This window comes from Chamaea fasciata, unplaced genomic scaffold, assembly GCF_029207755.1.
Source record: "Chamaea fasciata isolate MVZ Bird 193981 ecotype frontalis unplaced genomic scaffold, bChaFas1.0.hap1 SCAF_3, whole genome shotgun sequence".
NCBI classification, from domain to species: Eukaryota; Metazoa; Chordata; class Aves; order Passeriformes; family Sylviidae; genus Chamaea; species Chamaea fasciata.
In genome coordinates, this window is record NW_027094088.1 from 113145590 (window position 1) to 113161602 (window position 16013).

At 51.9% G+C, this 16013-nt stretch overlaps 1 protein-coding gene across 1 annotated transcript; it reads right to left on the reverse strand.

The window, feature by feature from the left end:
- Window positions 1–980: 980 nt before the first annotated feature.
- Window positions 981–13693, reverse strand: LOC136287910 (interferon-induced very large GTPase 1-like). Its single transcript, XM_066180601.1, has 2 exons — window positions 13642–13693; window positions 981–8284 (listed from the first exon to the last, which is right to left on the reverse strand). The coding sequence occupies exon 2, from the start codon at window positions 8280–8282 to the stop codon at window positions 981–983; it is 7302 nt and encodes a 2433-aa protein (XP_066036698.1). The 5' UTR covers window positions 8283–8284; window positions 13642–13693.
- Between the last annotated feature and the right edge of the window lie 2320 nt (window positions 13694–16013).

The window sequence follows — 16013 nt, forward strand, 5'->3', positions numbered from 1 at the left end:
CCTTCAGCCAGCTCTCCACGAGGGCTTGGCCCTCACATTGCCAGCAGGGTTGCAGCACCTGCACAGCAAAAGCCCCCACAGCTCCCAGGGCAGAGCCAGCTGGTGCCACCTTCTCCAGAGCACGGCTCCGGCGCCACCAGCCTGCCTGGACAGCACCAGCACTGCCCCCAGGGCTGCTGCACAAGGTGCTGGCAGACAGGATTCTCCCCATGGGGCATTCCAAAGGCTTTTGCTCAGCAGAGGGGCCAAGGGCAGGAGCAGCTCCTGCCAGGGCTGAGGGCTGGAGGGAAGGGCAGCAGCCCCACGCACCTGAGCAGGAGCAGCTGCCTGGGACAGAGACACAGCACCTCAGAGTCAGGGAGTGAAAGCACTGTCTGAGCCCCCGGGCAGTCATGTCACTGCTTTCCTGTACCTGGAGGCACAACAGCTCCTGCTGGGAGAACGGCCTCAGTTGATCCAGGAGGCTGCAATGAGGGAGGGAAGGATGATGCCCAAAAGCCAAGCAGCCCAGCTTGCAGCCAGCATGGAGCTGGCCTCAGGTCCTGCAGCCCTTTCTCTGAGCAGGACACCTCCTTGCTGCAGGAAAACTGCCTTTGGGGCACTGTCCATTCTTGTCCCACAGCAGCTGATCCAGGGGGTGCTTGGATTGCTGCCTTTGCCCTGGCCCTGGCCCTTGGGCCCAGGCTTGGCCACGAGGCCGATCACCCCAAAGAGGGGGTTTGGTTTGGCACTAAGACAAAGCAGAGGGAAATGTTTATGGCAAGAAGGCAAGAGGATTCTGGCTTTATCTTGAATAAGGAAATTAATGAGTAAAGGCTGCAGTAAGGTGCCTCATTTCATGAAATCTGGGAGTAATTGGATACCATTGTCTTCATTAAACTTGAGAGAATCATCATTGGAACTGCATTTTGTGGGGAGCCTGGTACGAAGTTTTCCTAAACTGCAAAGCTGATTTGGTTCTTCCTTCCCACGGATGTGGCCTAATGCCTCTCCAGCTCAGACAGTGCTTCCTGCTTAGTAACTCTTTGCCATGCCTCAGGAATTTCTCCTTTGCCCTCAAATTTCCTGTTGTACAAAGCTTCCAGCTCTGTCTTGAAATGAGACACAAACCATTTCCAGTACGCCTGCATGGAAGAATCTGGAAGAATGTTCCAAGTCGAAACAGGAGGTCCTGCATCCCGGTATGTCTTGTACAGGAACCATGGGCCACCATCAAAATGGAACTTGCAGTCACTTGCAACAAGACTGGAACAAATATCAATGCTCAGGTGGTCTGTCCCATGCCACTTCCATCCCGTCACACCTTGTGGGCGATGAAAGATCAGCTGATGGTCTCCGTCATGTTCCTGCATGGTGTTTGTGCAGACAGCCCCACAAAACGGACACTGTTCCCAGCACCCCGAAAAATGCTCTGCCAGGATGGTGTGAGGCTGTGTTGAAAACGAGCTCATGTCAGCACCAGCAAATTCTGTCATGAGCCTGTCCCTCAGGGCAGCAAGAGCTTCTGCCGTGGCACTGCTCAGGAACTCAATGTCTGTGACCTCCTGGTGCTCGATGCCCTTCAGGTCACTTCTGGGCAAGCTGATCACCTCTCTCAGTTCCCTGCAAAATTCATCCAGCCAAAGAGAGACTTTGTCTTCTCTGTCCTTTCTGTCTTTGACAATTTGGGTTGATAAAGAAACAGCTGACTGGATGTTTCCATAGAGAAGACTGAGGGAGGAACCTAAATACTTCTTCAGCCTCCTGCTCCCATCTAAACAGTGACTCTTCACTCGTGTCTCAATGTAACTCTGAAAAAACTCTTTTGGAAACTTAAGGTACTGCTTGAAATACTCAAAATTTTCTTCTTCTGCCAGGTATCTCAGGATGCAAACTTCCAGATTGGCTCTGTTGCCCTGGAAATCTGGGAATTTGCCCTGCATGTCCTCAGCAATGTCTTTAGCCGTCCTCTCATAGACTGCCCGGCGAAGAGCTGGTTCAATCTTGTCACAAAGGAAAACAGCAAAAGTTGTGATCGAAGTGGCTCCTTGGCAGGAAATCTGGAAACACTGGAAGAAATCTTCTCTCTTGCTGCTCAGGTACACGACTGGGTCATTTGCCTTTTGGAATGCTTCATGCATGGCTTTAAACCTCTCTGCTGCCATTTTGCACAGGTACAGAGACAACTCTATGCTGTACTCTCTGTTAAAAGTACATTTTGCATTGCTGGGGACAGAGTTCACACCTTCCTGTACTTCATTGAGTATTCCATGAATAAAACTTTGACTGTAATCACGTTTCTCCCGTTCCCTCTTATCAATGTTTGCCCTCACACTCGCTATGATGTTGTCTGTGATGTGTTGCAAGTTGATCACATCAGCATTGGAAATGCTCCAGCGATCTGGCATAAAGCGATAATACTTTGTCTTTGTGATGTGTTTTTCCTTGTCAAAAGAAAATCCTCTGCCTTTATGAAATGATCTGATCCGTTCATGGAAACCTGGCTCCTTAAAGTGCTCTAGAAGGACATCCTCAATTTCTGCATCGATATTCACCCGTTCTGGAGGAGGAGCAGCATTGGAGACTTCGGCAATCCACTCATTCCAGAGAAAAGTAAAGTTGTCTCTCAGTTCTCTCTCACTGAGGCTCTTCCCTTTCACAGTCACAGCCAGCTCCCTACTCCTTCTCAGGAGCTCATCTTCATATTGCAACTTCCTTGCATCCAGTTTCCTCTGCTCCTTCTGTAGCTCAAGAAGATTCTCACATTTCTTTTTCGTTTCATGAAGAAGAGTCTCTTTTAGTTCTTTCAGCTTCAGCTCTGTGCTTGATTTCCACTGCACCAGTATCTCATGGTCTTTGTCTTCCCTGAAATACTTTTCCACTTCTTTTGCAATGCCATCACTTGTCTCTTGCACCAGCCCTTCAAGCTGTTCTCTGGTCACATTCCACAAGTCCCCATTTCGAATTTTGTTGTCCAGTCTCATCTGGACGTCTAAGATGTGACTCCTCAGCCTCCAGGTCCACTGACAAAAGGCACTTTCCAGTTTCCTGTATGCAGCAATCTCCAGGGAATTCTTGAAGCTGAAAACAAAGTTTTCATCCAGCAAAGCATTCCAGAGGTCACCAATACGAACTTTCAGGCCCGAGAGCCTCAAAATGCTGCGCTGGGACTGCTTCTGGGCAGCCTGGAGGATTTTGCTCTTGAGTTGCTGGACATTCTGGCTGTAGGTGGGGTTGGGTGGTGCCATTGGGGGATTTCCTTCCCACAGGTGAGCAAAGTAGTGAATGTGGGTCTTCACATCAAAGCCAATGACATCGCTGAAGGAGAAGATGTCACAGAATTCCTGCTGAGCAGCTACGACCGTCATTTCATCCAGCTTTTCCTGCAAACGCCTTTGTCCTTCCATGTTCTGCTCCTTGGCAGTTGCTTCTCCCACGTTTTGGTGGACAAAGAGGCAGCTTGGGGAAAGATTGACTTTCTTCATCCTCAGGAAAGCCTGCACAGCGATCTGGAGAACATCTTGCATTTCCGACGGATTTTCTCCAAAGACATTGATCACAGTCAAGTTGCCAACACCAATGACAAAGGTGGCCAACTCATTGTCATGGTTCAGGGACTGTTTATTGGCCATCTCGATGGCACGAAGTCCCTCTGTGTCAACCACCAGCACAAAATCAAAGCCCAAGTCTTGCTGCAGCTCCTCGCCCACTGGGATCAGCTGCATAAAGGCTCCGCGGGTGCATCTCCCCGCGCTGACGTTGAACTGCAGACCAAACATGGCATTCAGCAGGGTGGACTTGCCCGTGCTCTGGATGCCCAGCACGGAGAGCACAAACACTCGTTTGTCCCCCAGCCTCTCAATTAAGCTGTCAAAGATTGCTCCCACCCAGCGCAAGGGCAGGTAAGAAGCGTCCCCATCCATCAGCTCCAAAGGATATCCCAAAACCATCAGCTCTGCTGCAATTTGTGGCAGTTTGGGAAAATTGTAATTCTTTGTCTTCATTAATTCCAGAGCTTCATAAATCTGCCCTACCTCTCTCAGAAGGTGCTCCAGGCTGATGGATGAATCATTAATTTCATCAGAGAGGGCATCTAAACGACTCTGTAATTCAGCATTCACAGTGGGGTTTTCCTTGCTTTTCTTTCCTGTCTGGATTTCAGACCATAACTCGTGATAGTCTCTCCTCAGTTCTTCAAGGGGACCACAAGACAGCTCATCCATAAAGACCTTCATCCACTGCAGGAAGTATTTCTTTGTAGCTGCAGGCTGAGTCGGGAGAAAGCGAAGGAATGATTTCATCAGTGGGTTGAGAGGAAAAGCTTGTTCAAGTTGCTTTTCTCGTATTGCTTTCTTCTCGCTTTCAATTTGGCTGCGATGATGCTCAATGCTCTTGTTCCTCTTCTCCTGCAAGCGAGTGAGTTCTTTGTCCTTTTTGCACCACTGGTACCACAGTTTTCCTTGAAGTGGCAGCAGCTGGGATTTGATCTCAGACAGCTTCTCTTTCTTCAGAAGGTCCACCAGCTCCTTGGCCTTTGCTTTGGCTGTCACACATGCAGGTTGATCTGCATCCACTACGAATCCGTGCTGGCGGGCTTTGTCCACACAGGCGTCCAGGCTAAAATGTGGATTAGAGCCTTCCAGGAGATTCCCAATTGTCTCAGTCAGCTGATCCATCAGTTCTGCTTCATTTCTATTCTTGATCCCTATTTTTATGTTTTTGCTGGCTTGTCCAGCTGCAACATTCTCCTTTTCTGTGAGAAGACAAACCAAAGGCCTTTGTGACTGCCACAAGCCCTGCAGAAGCTCTTTCCCCCAACTGTCCATGTGCTCCAAATCAGACACAAGAGCCACGTTGACAGCAGATATCTCCTGCAGGAACTGCAGCTGTGCTCCGTGATCCCTGGCGTCTCCATGCAGGTTACAGAAAGCCACGCAGCACTCAAAGGTGTCATCGGGGCTCCCGCGGGGGCAGTACCAGGCGATCTCCACCACCCCTTCCATCAGCAAACGCTCTCTGGTGCTGCCCCTGCAGTGGCGGTGGAAGAAAGTGTCGTGTTTGCGTCTGCTCAGCAGAGCGTTCAGCAGCTGAGACTTGGAAGAGGAGGCCGAGCTGCCAATGCGGATGAAGGACACGATGGGTGTCTGGGCCTGAAAGATGAGTTTGTTATTGTAATTCCTTGTTCCGGCCTGCTTTCCTGACTTCCCCGCCTCTTTCCAGCTCCTTTGGATTTGGCTGAGGGCGTAGAGCGGGAACTCGATGTCTGAGGTGCACGGGTTGGGCACCAGCAGAGGCAGCGCCAGTTGGCAGAAGGCCAGCTTGCTTGCAAGGGTCTGTCTCAGGAAGTCATCAGCACAATGGAAAATGGCCATCTGCAGGTCCATGGGGTGCACATGGCTGTCCCTGCTTGCATGTTCAGGGGCTGCTTCTGTAAGATTATCTAGAAAGTTTTCAAAGGAGTCTGAGTGTTGGTCCTCTTGCTCTCTGCTTTGTGGCATGGGTGCAATGCCTGGGTTGTTCTGCTCCCTGCAAGTCAGGTACCTCACCCCATAATCCACGGTTAACAGCTTTTGCAAGTAGTATAATGGCAGTTCTGTGTCCTTGCTGGGCTGGCTGTCCTGCAGAGATGTCTTGTTGATGGTGTGGAAATCTCCCATCCCCATTTTTCTTGGATAGTGACTTTCGAGTCCAAGGCGCTTGAGCAACTGGAGGAACTCCTGCTTTGCAATGGCTTCTTTGGCATTGAATTCACTGCTGTCTGACTTGGACGTGGATTGACTGATGGACTCAGGTGTTGGAAATGTATCTTCCAGGTCACTGACTATGTTTTGCATCCTCTGTTCATCCCATTTTTCATCCAAACAGCCATTGATGAAGGAATGCAAGTCCCCTTCCAGCCTCTCCCAGGCTTCACCTTCACTGAGCTTTTGGAGGAGATTCTTTATCCGTGGGGACCACAAGCCTTCCATGTGATCTTTCATCAAAACTAAACGCTCCCTCTTCTTCTCAGGGGACAGCTCTTGACTTTCAGGTGTCACAGTCAGACCCGTCAGCAGAAGGGAGGCCTCAGCTCTGTCGGCATCTCGCTCCTTCAGGTTCACGTACTCCTCAACTGCCACTTCCATTTCCTTGGCCATGTACTGAATTTCTGGGTGTCCAAGGAGGTGCTGGAAAGTGCTGCTTTCCACCTGGTACCCTGTGCTGGTGGCAATCAAGAGCACCAACAGTTCCATGTCCTTCTGAGCCCGTTCCTGGAGAGACTGGAGGAAGGATGAAATGGCGAGGCTGCTGCTCAAGGTGGCTGATAGCTTTGCTGCATGAATGGCAGAAGCAGAGCTTCCTGGTGCGTAGGTGACAGCATGGATGTGCTCCTTCATTTGCTGTAGTGTTTTGATGAGGTCTCCAAGCTCAGACACTTTGGGAGACCTAGGAAGCAGGTGCCCAGTCTGGGAGACCCATTGCATAATGAAGGAAGCCTCAGGGAAGTCCTTGACAGAGTAGATGTGAGGATCCAGAAGGCTTCTCAACATTACCTTGATAGAGCTGATGTTTTCTGGAGGTGACTCCTGGCAGCTCCGCACGGTGTTCACCAGGAAGTCCTGCAGGGCTTTGTCCGACAGGCACACGTTGATCCACACACTGGGGTTCCTGGTTTTTGCATTCAGATCATCTTTTAGCTGCATCAGCATGAGCAGCTTCCTTTCATCCACTGTCACTTCCCAGGCCTTCACAGTCTCCATGAAGTCTCTGGCCTCTTGCACTGCAATTTCTATTTCCCCTCCAAAAACGGTGCCAACACTCTGATTTGTTAGCTCTTTGTACGCATCCCTGAGGGCTCTGCTCATCTGACCCACGGACTTAAAATCCCCTCTGTGATTGCACAGGATGATGTCCCACACTGGGATCAGCTCAAAGCCACGGTCGATAACGCACCACGTTGTGTTATGAGACACGAGCCCCGTTTTCCACTGAGGAAAAGAAGCTGTGTCTGGTGGGCCTCCTGTGTTGACCACATTGAGCAGAATTACTGTATGGGAACTCTCTCTGGCTCCCCCCAGGACAGAAGGCTTTGAGCTGGATTTAGAAACATCCAAGGCCCACGTAGCACTGGCTCTGAAACCACCCCAGCTGGCCCCAACAAAGCTGTTCAGTGCTTCACATGTTCGTCGCTTCATCTCTTCCCTCTGCTTGGCTCGGAATCCTACTGTTGATGCCTTCCACCAGAATATTCCCCCAAAGTGGAGCGGACCTTGGTTTACGTGGGACCCAAACCTGCTGAAGAACCTCTCACACCTATCCAGCAGGGCAGCCTTGTCTTCCTGAGTGAAGCTCAAGAGCTGCTCCATGTCTTGCAGCTCCTGCAGAGCCACATCCGAGAGGAGAAGCTGATGCCTTTGGAAGTAGCAGGAAGCCAGAGGGATGTACTGGTACATGGTGGTGCAAAAGTAGCTCTGCTCAGAGCGGGACTGGTGGGTGTCCTGGGACTGTGAGGAGGTGCTCTGATCCACACCCGATCCCAGATTAATCCCCAAGAATGAGGCTTTGGCAGAAACGCTCATGCTGAACCCCAGCTGCTCCATGGACTTGGTGAAAGTGGATTCTGCTGCAGAGGATGAGAACTCTTTCCTCTCAAGCAGTGATCCTTGCTCTGGACTGGTGAGCTGGAATCCCTCAGGAACCCTGAGGAGCTGCTCTCGCTTTGCCAGCACATCTTCAGGTCTGCTGGTTCTGTAGATGCCCTGCAGGGCCAGTCCCCCCGACGCCCGCCTCAACACCTCCTTGTCAGGGATGTTCTCTCTCCTGCCTGCTGACAACTCCTGCTGCTCCAGTTGCTTCTGGATGCCCTCCAGCATATCTGCCAAGGGTTTCTTTGGTGGTGGCCAGAACTCTTTGGGAATCTCCATGGCTTGCCACAGAGTCTCTGCTTTCTCCCTCACAGCATCCTGGCTGTGGCTGTGGCTGTTGAGCATTTCTTTTAGATCCTTCAGGGCTAGTTTGGCTACTTTGTGTCTTAGCTTTGTCTTCTCCAAGTGCTTCTTCTGCACCTCTTGAGCAGTTGTTTTGTCATCTGTTATTTTCAGGAGTTTCTGGAGTGCCTTTTTCTCCCAGAGGTGCCGTACCTCACACTCCAATCTGAGGTAGTCTTTATACTGCAGATGTTGCAGGGCTTCTCTGCACTTGATTCCCAGGATCTGTGACAACTTGGGCAGCCAGTATCCAGCATCCAGTCCTTCCCTCTGAAATGCCTCTGCCAGGAGCTGTGCCTTTGCATCCCCCTCTCGTGTGTCCTCCTGTGAAGCCATGTCTGTGGAGGAAGAAAAGAGACTTTCCCTAAGGTGCTGTCAGAGGCCCCAGCCTCCTGGCAGAGGCTCTGCAGCAGCTGCAGCCCTGGGGATTGCTCCCAGCCGGCTGCTGGAGCCCAGCCTGGGATGGCACAAGAGCCAGGGTCCCATTCCCAGCACACTGGATGTGCCTGTTGCTTTCCTGTTTGCAGGATCAACCCTGAAGCTGAGTGTGTATCCCAGAGACAGCACAGACACACAGACAAACAGACAGACACACACACAGAATCTCTGCCACACAACCTGCCCTGGACAAGGTGCTGCCTTCACCATCGCCCACATCCTCCCAGCAGAACTCCTCAGTCCACAAGTGCAGACAGCCAGGGACATTCCTGGCTCCCTGGAGCACTGGCACAGCCCCTGTGCCCATCCAACAGCCCAGCCTGCATCCTGCACCCTCTGCCCAGCCCCACGCCTGCCCTGCTCGCTGCCACACACTCCCCCCACGCCCGGCACGGCCACACGGGCTCTGAGCTGTGCTCCTGCTCCAGCTGCCAGAGCAGCCCCTCCCTCGCCCCACTCACGCCTCTTGCCAGGAGCTGCTTCCTGGCACGCTCAGGGGGCCCAGCCCAGTGCAGGGGGGAAATCCACCTTGTCCCTGCCCACAGCTGTGCCTGGGACATCCTGCTGGCCCACCAGGAGACACTGGAGACTTTGGGAGCCCACTCAGAGAGGTGCCCTCTGATCTGCTGCTCGTTAGCACAGAGGGTCTTGTCAGCCAAGTGCCCATTGGTGGCCATCTGGGCCACAGCCACCATAGAGCCACTGAGCTTAAAATGTCTGGTGACAGGAGGAAAAGTGCCAGCAAACCTTCACCCCTGGCCTTGAGGGGAGCAGACTTCAGGCTGCTCAGGGGTGACTTACAGAGGGCCCCTGGGAAATGGCTCTGGAAGGTGATGGGGTCCTGTGTTGGGGATGGTTCTTATCCCAGAGCCAGTTTGGGTTTGGTTTTGGGTGGTGTCTGGAATTGTAACCATTCCCCCCTCACTACCCCAGAATATCACGATGGCTGAAGGGTGTCCCAGGATTCTGTGTGGGGCTGGGGGCCAGAGGCTGCTCTTCCTTCCAGCAGGGGTGATCATCACAGGGGCCATGCGGCACAGTGGGTCTGACCTGACATTCTGCTGCCCTATGTTTTTTTCCTTTTTTTTCCCCACCGGTTTTTTTCTTGCCTCAGCACTGTGACCAGGACTTGCTGGCCTGCTTCTCTGCTCCTCTGCTCCTTGGGAGCCCAGAGCTGTTTTGTGTGCTGTGCTGAGACCTGGGAGCACCCCTGGCCCCACCAGCCCAACATCAGGCCCAACAATCACCGGCGTGATGTTGTTATAAATAACTATGTAGTGATTGTCTTTCACTATTATTGACTTCTGTAAATTACTTTGATAGAGTACAGTTCATAATCTCTTTTTAAGTGCTTTTGATATAGTATAATTTGCCAGCCTTTTATGGTTAATACCTTAATCCCTGTGCAGATTGTATGTCTTAGTGTGATATATGTATATTATAGTTTAAGCTTTTGTAAAATATTAAAATAGAGGATATGTACTGTGTGTTATGACATTAACTTTTGCAAAAGTAAAAGTAGTTGTGAAATAATAACTGATGCCTTTTTTTCCATAACTCACAGTAGTGAAATAGCTAGTGTTGATTGAAAGTGCTTGTAAAAATGGCCAAAACATCTGCATGATAAGATAATTTAAAAAAAAAAATTTTAAAAAAGGGGCACAGAACACTGAAAGAGCAAGGAGGAATCTACCCCAACCCTTCAGCTATCAATAACTGTCAAACCACAGACCTGGGGGTCTCATGAGGAAATAAAATACAAGACTCAAAATCACATCTGCATTGTGGCAGGTACTGTAAGAAGATGAGGTCATGGGTCAAACTAAGATAAATAATTCCTGGAAAATGTAAACTCAAATGAATGTTTGAATATGTACAATCTTCATGAATAGGCATTTTACCAATGCAATGAGGAAGTACATAAGAAGAGTTTTTGCTGGGATACAAATCCCCTGTCCCCCATCGACACAGGCCCTGGAGTGTCCAGAAATGTGAAGACTGAATTAAAACCTTCAGAGAAATAAATACATAAATCCACACAGACATGTGGAAGACATGCAAGTTTCGTTTTAAATAAGTAGAAAACATTTTAAGTGCTTTAAGCAAATAAGAGACTGAATTAGTAAGGAAAGGACCTAAAACCTAGTTTAAAGTTCAGTAGCTTTACCTTTTATGAAGTTAGCTAGGTTCTAGACATAATGAAAACACTGTAGCCTTGCTAAGTGTTCCTAGATGGAATAGGTAGAGTTATATGTGTAGAAATTACATAAAAATTGCAATTGTTTTCACACATCAATCTTAGCTTGGGAAAGGTCCAACGAGACAGTAGAAATATTGGGTTTGAACCTGACTGGCTGAAAATAGAATAAAATGCACTACTCTGAGAATGCTAGTACGCTCACGGGACACAGATTACGGGTGCTGTTGCTGCTGCTGCTGGTGCTGCTGCTGCTACTACTGATAAGATGCTGCTGCTTCTGCTTGGGACTTAGGGACTCTGTGTTAGAAGGGTTCCTGCATGCTGGCATGGACTGTAACAACTTTGCCTTCATGAGGCTGATTTAGCCATGCAATAGAGGACTTCTGCTTTTACAATTACCCAGCTTTTGGTCTTCAATGAAGACGCACCAACATCTCGATATCAAGTTTTTATAATTAACTGTGTGCTTTCGGGCGGTTTGCCAGACACCCCAGCCCTGAACACTGTCCCTTTTATCCCTTAGTAAACTTTTATTTCAAGAGTCAGCCTTTTTTCTCATGCTGTGCAAAGGAGCAACTCCGTACCCAGCCCCCTCTGCTTCTGCCACTGCTTCGGGGTGTTTTGCTACACTCGGATTCCCCGCCCCGGCTCTGCAGGGGCGCTGAGAGCGGCTGCTCCCCGTGGGCCGTGCAGGGGAAGCCAACTCTCCTCTCCCTGTCCCCGAGCCGCCATTGCCGGCCCAGAGGCGGCCGAGCTCGCGCCACAGCGCCCCCTGCAGCCAAGGAGGAATCATCGCACCCGCCCAGCCCGGCCGGGAGCCACCAGCGCCCCTGCTGGCTGTGCCCGGAACTGCACCCAAGGGGCGGTGCCTGACAGGTGAGACAAGGCTGCCATTGGGTGTCTGCCTTTCTTTGGTGCTGCTGCTGCTGCTGTTTGTTTCTTCTGGAATATATATATATACACTCTAGTAAATGCCCGCTATTCCTTTTCCGGTATCTTTGCCTGAAAGCCCCATAATTTCAAAGCTATTATAATATGGAGAGAAGGTGATCATAGTCTCCATTCCAGGAAGGTTCCCGCCACCCTTGGCAGACACCTGTCTTTTAAACCAGTACAGGTTCATCACTGCTCGTCACTTGTTATTGAAAAACCCCTGAAGGACAAGGCAGTCATGGGTCACAGCCACTAACGACTCAAAATGGAAAGTCCTGATCGTCATCCTAAATTGCCTTCCAGAATACTTTAACCCATGGCGTTGGTCAAAGACAGCCAGTTAATCTGAGCTTTTTGGATTGCAGGAAAGCTTTTGATCCTGCCTCTCCGAGGACCCTGGGTGTGTCCCTTCCAGCTCAGGCCATTCCATCATTCCATGATTCTCACCCTAACAGACCTAGAGCTTTCACTGGACACCTGCCTTTAAACCTTTTGGGGTTTTTGACACTGTCACACAACCCAGAAAATTTTCCCAGTCTCAGTTCAGTCTCAGTTCACTTCATTACTGCAGAGATTTAGTCCTTGCAAAAAATCCTTCGGAGCATCCAGCTTCCATCCCACCAAGGCCACAACACGCTTACCAGCACAGGTATTGATCCCAGGGGCTTAAACTCAGACATAGATCCAAGGTCTCCTGTACCCTTCCAGAGCCTTCAGGGGCAGCTTTGCCTCGGGAATCCCTGCAGATCTGGGCAATCTGTGCAAGGGCTGTGGGCTCTGATTCCCCTCACCCACCTCACAGCAGATGCTCCCGTTGCTCCCAGCCTTGGCTTCCCAGCAGACACCAGCAACCGAGGGCCCAAGCTCAGGGGACACAGCACAGCAGCAGTGGCAGGTCTGGGACACACGGCAGGGTGTGGAGGAGAAGATGGGAACCACCTCAAGAACTCAGGAGGAAGAGCACTAGGAAGGAAAGACCCAAAAACCAAAAGGAGAGCTGACAGTCAGAAGAAGGCAACACATGAGCAGTGAGGATTCATTCCAGGGAGCACTGGAGGCCAGCTCTTCTTCCTCACTGGGGAAAGCAGAAGAAGCAAAAGCCACTGGCTCGAGATAAGGGCAGTTCAGCAGCAGACGAAAGCTGAGCGTGCTGGAAAAGCACAGGAGGGACTTCCAACACCAATTGTTTTCTTTGGGCACATGTCCAGCTGCTCCCTGGCCTGCAGAGCCTAAATTCAGGACAGCTGCTCAGCAAGGGAACTGCTGGCTCAAGGTCACTGCTGGAGCTTGTCCACTTGAGCCACTTGTCCCAGCCCTGTCCCCTCCCAAATCCTCTCCCAATGGAGCAGGCCCATCATTGGTACAGTCTCAGGAGACAGAGACTGCCCTGGACAACATTAACACCAGACCAGCCACACCCTGAACCTGCCCCCAGGCACCCTTGGCAGTCCCTGCACGGCTTCCCATTGCTGCAGGAATAGGGAAGCAGCAAGGGAGGCAGCAGAACTGGCCATGGCAATGCCTGCGCCCCGTTTCATGGGAACAGCCCCCGAGAGTGTTTTCCCAGCCCTGCCCCAGGGAAAGGGGCTCTGGGAACACTGCTACCTCTGTGGGGCTGTCCCAGGGACCAGAGCGCTCTGGGTGCTGGCGCTTGGACTGTAAGAGAGGAGAATCCCACCCTCCCTGCACGGGGAGGAAGAGGAAGAACTGAGCCCCTGGGCTTGGGGACAGAGCAGGATGTGCCGTGCCTGCCCCTCATCAGCACGGAGCTGCCCTGCTCCCCAAGGAGCAGCTCGGGGGCCAGGAACCCCCAGCAGCAGTCCCATCGCTCCTGCCTTCAGGGCAGCGCAGCCATCCGGCCCCACCTCTGAGCCCGGCCCCCCTCCCAGCTCAGCCCCGCAGCGCACACGGCTCCCCCGAGCTCCCCCAAAGCGGCTGCCAGCAAAGGCGGCTTCCTGCAGCCCACGGAGGAGCACACACCGCCCGCCCGCTGCCCTCGCACCCCTCTTCTCCTGCCCTGCCATCTCCCCAGCCGTGCCCCAACACCGGCAACAGGAGGCACGAGACCCACAAGATCCCGCTGCCTGCTGCTCCCGGCCCCACAGCTCATCCCCAGGGCCCTACCTTCTCCCTGCGTGCCCCGCAGCTCCTGGCATGGGAGAAGCCCAGCACAGCCCCTCTTTATGTAGCCCTGACTCTGAACTGGGTGTGTCCTCACCTTAACTGGGGCACGGCATCCAGTAAATCATGTTTTTTACTGTAGCACAGTGGGAAAGTGGAGCCGCACTTCTGGAGTCAGATGATTGAATTACGGTCCAAATTCCACACCAGGTGTGGTTCAGTACGCTCACGGACAATTCTTTCCTGTTATAGATCTCTGGCTCCTAAGTACTATGCTGATTGATAATAATATTGTAAACTGTGATAGTTTGATATGTGTACATATAAAAAAAGCTGGAGAGGGACTTCAGACAAGGACCTGAAGGGACGGGACAAGGAGGAATGGCTTCCCACTGCCAGGGGGCAGGGATACATGGCATATTGGGAAGGAATTGTTCCCAGGGGAGTTGTAAGGGGCTGAGATGGAATTCCCTGAGAGGCAATGGCTGCCCCATTCCAAGACAGGGACACCTTCCACTATCCCTGGTTTCTCCAAGCACCATCCAACCTGGCCTTCTTTGGACATGTTTCCAGCAAGGGAAGCAAAGCAGAAACAGTGCCTGGCTGTAGCTTTCTTGGCAGGGGACATCCCACACCTGACAGAAACAGAGTGCTGGGCTTTGGCAAAAGGACATTCAACACCCAACCAGAGCAGGGTGCCTGGATTGCTTTCCCCTTGGCTTGTGGACACACAAATCCTGCTCCACGGTCTCAAAACAACCACTGGAGTTTGGATATCAAGACCTGCAGTCCGCCAGGACCAGCCATCCCCTGCCCCAGGCTGACAAGTCACAAGGGCTGGAGCAGACACCCCTGGCATTTGTCTGGCCTCAGGGGAAGCCTCAGCAGCTGCCAGGCAGGGCTGGCACACATCACCTACAGAGCATGGATTTGGTCCCTCCCTTCCCAGTTAAGTTTAGCCTGTCTCCAGAGGGACATTTCCTACACCCACAGAATTCCTCTCCCGCTGCAGGAGTGTTACAGGCACAGAATCTCAGCATCACTGAGGCTGGAAAAGCCCTCCCAGACCCTCGAGTCCAACCTGTGACTGATCCCCACCTTGTCACCAGCCCAGAGCACTGAGTGTCACATCCAGGCCTTCCTTGGACACCTCCAGGGATGAGATTCCACCACCTCCTTGGGCAGCCCCTGCCAAGGCCTGACTACTCTTTCCAGCGAAAAATTCCTGCTGCTGTCCCACCTGAGCCTGCCCTGGCCCAGCCCGAGGCCATTTCCCTTTGTCCTGTCCCTGTTCCCTGGGAGCAGAGACCAACCTCCCCTGGCTGTCCCCTCCTGGCCGGGAGTTGTGCAGAGCCACCAGGTCCCCCCTGAGCCTCCTTTTCTCCAGGCTCAGCCCCTTTCCCAGCTCCTCAGCCTCTCCTGGGGCTCCGTTCCCTGCCCTGGACACGCTCCAGCCCCTGCAGGTCTCTGTTGTCAGGAGGGGCCCAGAGCTGCCCCCAGCCCTGGAGGTGCCCCAGCAGTGCCAGCACAGGGGACGGGCACTGCCCTGGCCCTGCTGCCACCCCAGAGCTGGCACAGCCCAGGGGCCAGTGGCCTCTTGCCCACCTGGGCACCCCTGGGCTCCTGTCCAGCTGCTGGCACAGCAGCCCCAGGAAATCTTCTCCAGCACCATTAAACCATGACACCCTCTCTGCCAGCGCTGCACCTGGTGCTGCACGGCTCCCTTGGCCTCAGGAGCTCCTCAGTGTCCCTTCAAGAGCAGCCAGACGACCGTTCCCTCTCCGCCCCTGCCAGCCTGGGACAGCAGGAGCACACTCCTGCCTCACCCCCAGCCGGCAGGAACGTGCACACTGCAAACTGAAACCATCTGGACTCCTGACTCCATGGCAGGAGTGACTCAGCCAGGGATGGACAAAGCCTTATGTACCTAAATAGGTCAACCACGGAAAATAACAACAAACGTGCATCCACTCTGGAAACATGCAAAGATATTCCCAGAAGTAATAAAGGGTGATACATCTCGGGAAAGTTCACTTATGGGAGACACTTCCGTCTTGATTCCCTAATCTAAATTGGTTAACACCTTTATTCATGAGAGTCTTGTTGTTAAGAATTATCATGTTGTGAACATGCATGTTTAGCCAGTGCTTTTTGTGGTCTGTCAGCGAACCACAGTGTCATGATGATTGGAAGATATATAAACTGAAATAGAGAGTAGGAAGAGGAACGCATTTCTGGAGAATAAACACATGAAAATTTGGGAAAGAATTCACAAAAGGAAAAATAAAGGGAGGATTGAAACATAAGTGGCATGTAACAAAAGGTTAACCACAAGTAATATTGTAACAAGACATGCAAATCAATCAAGATAGCAG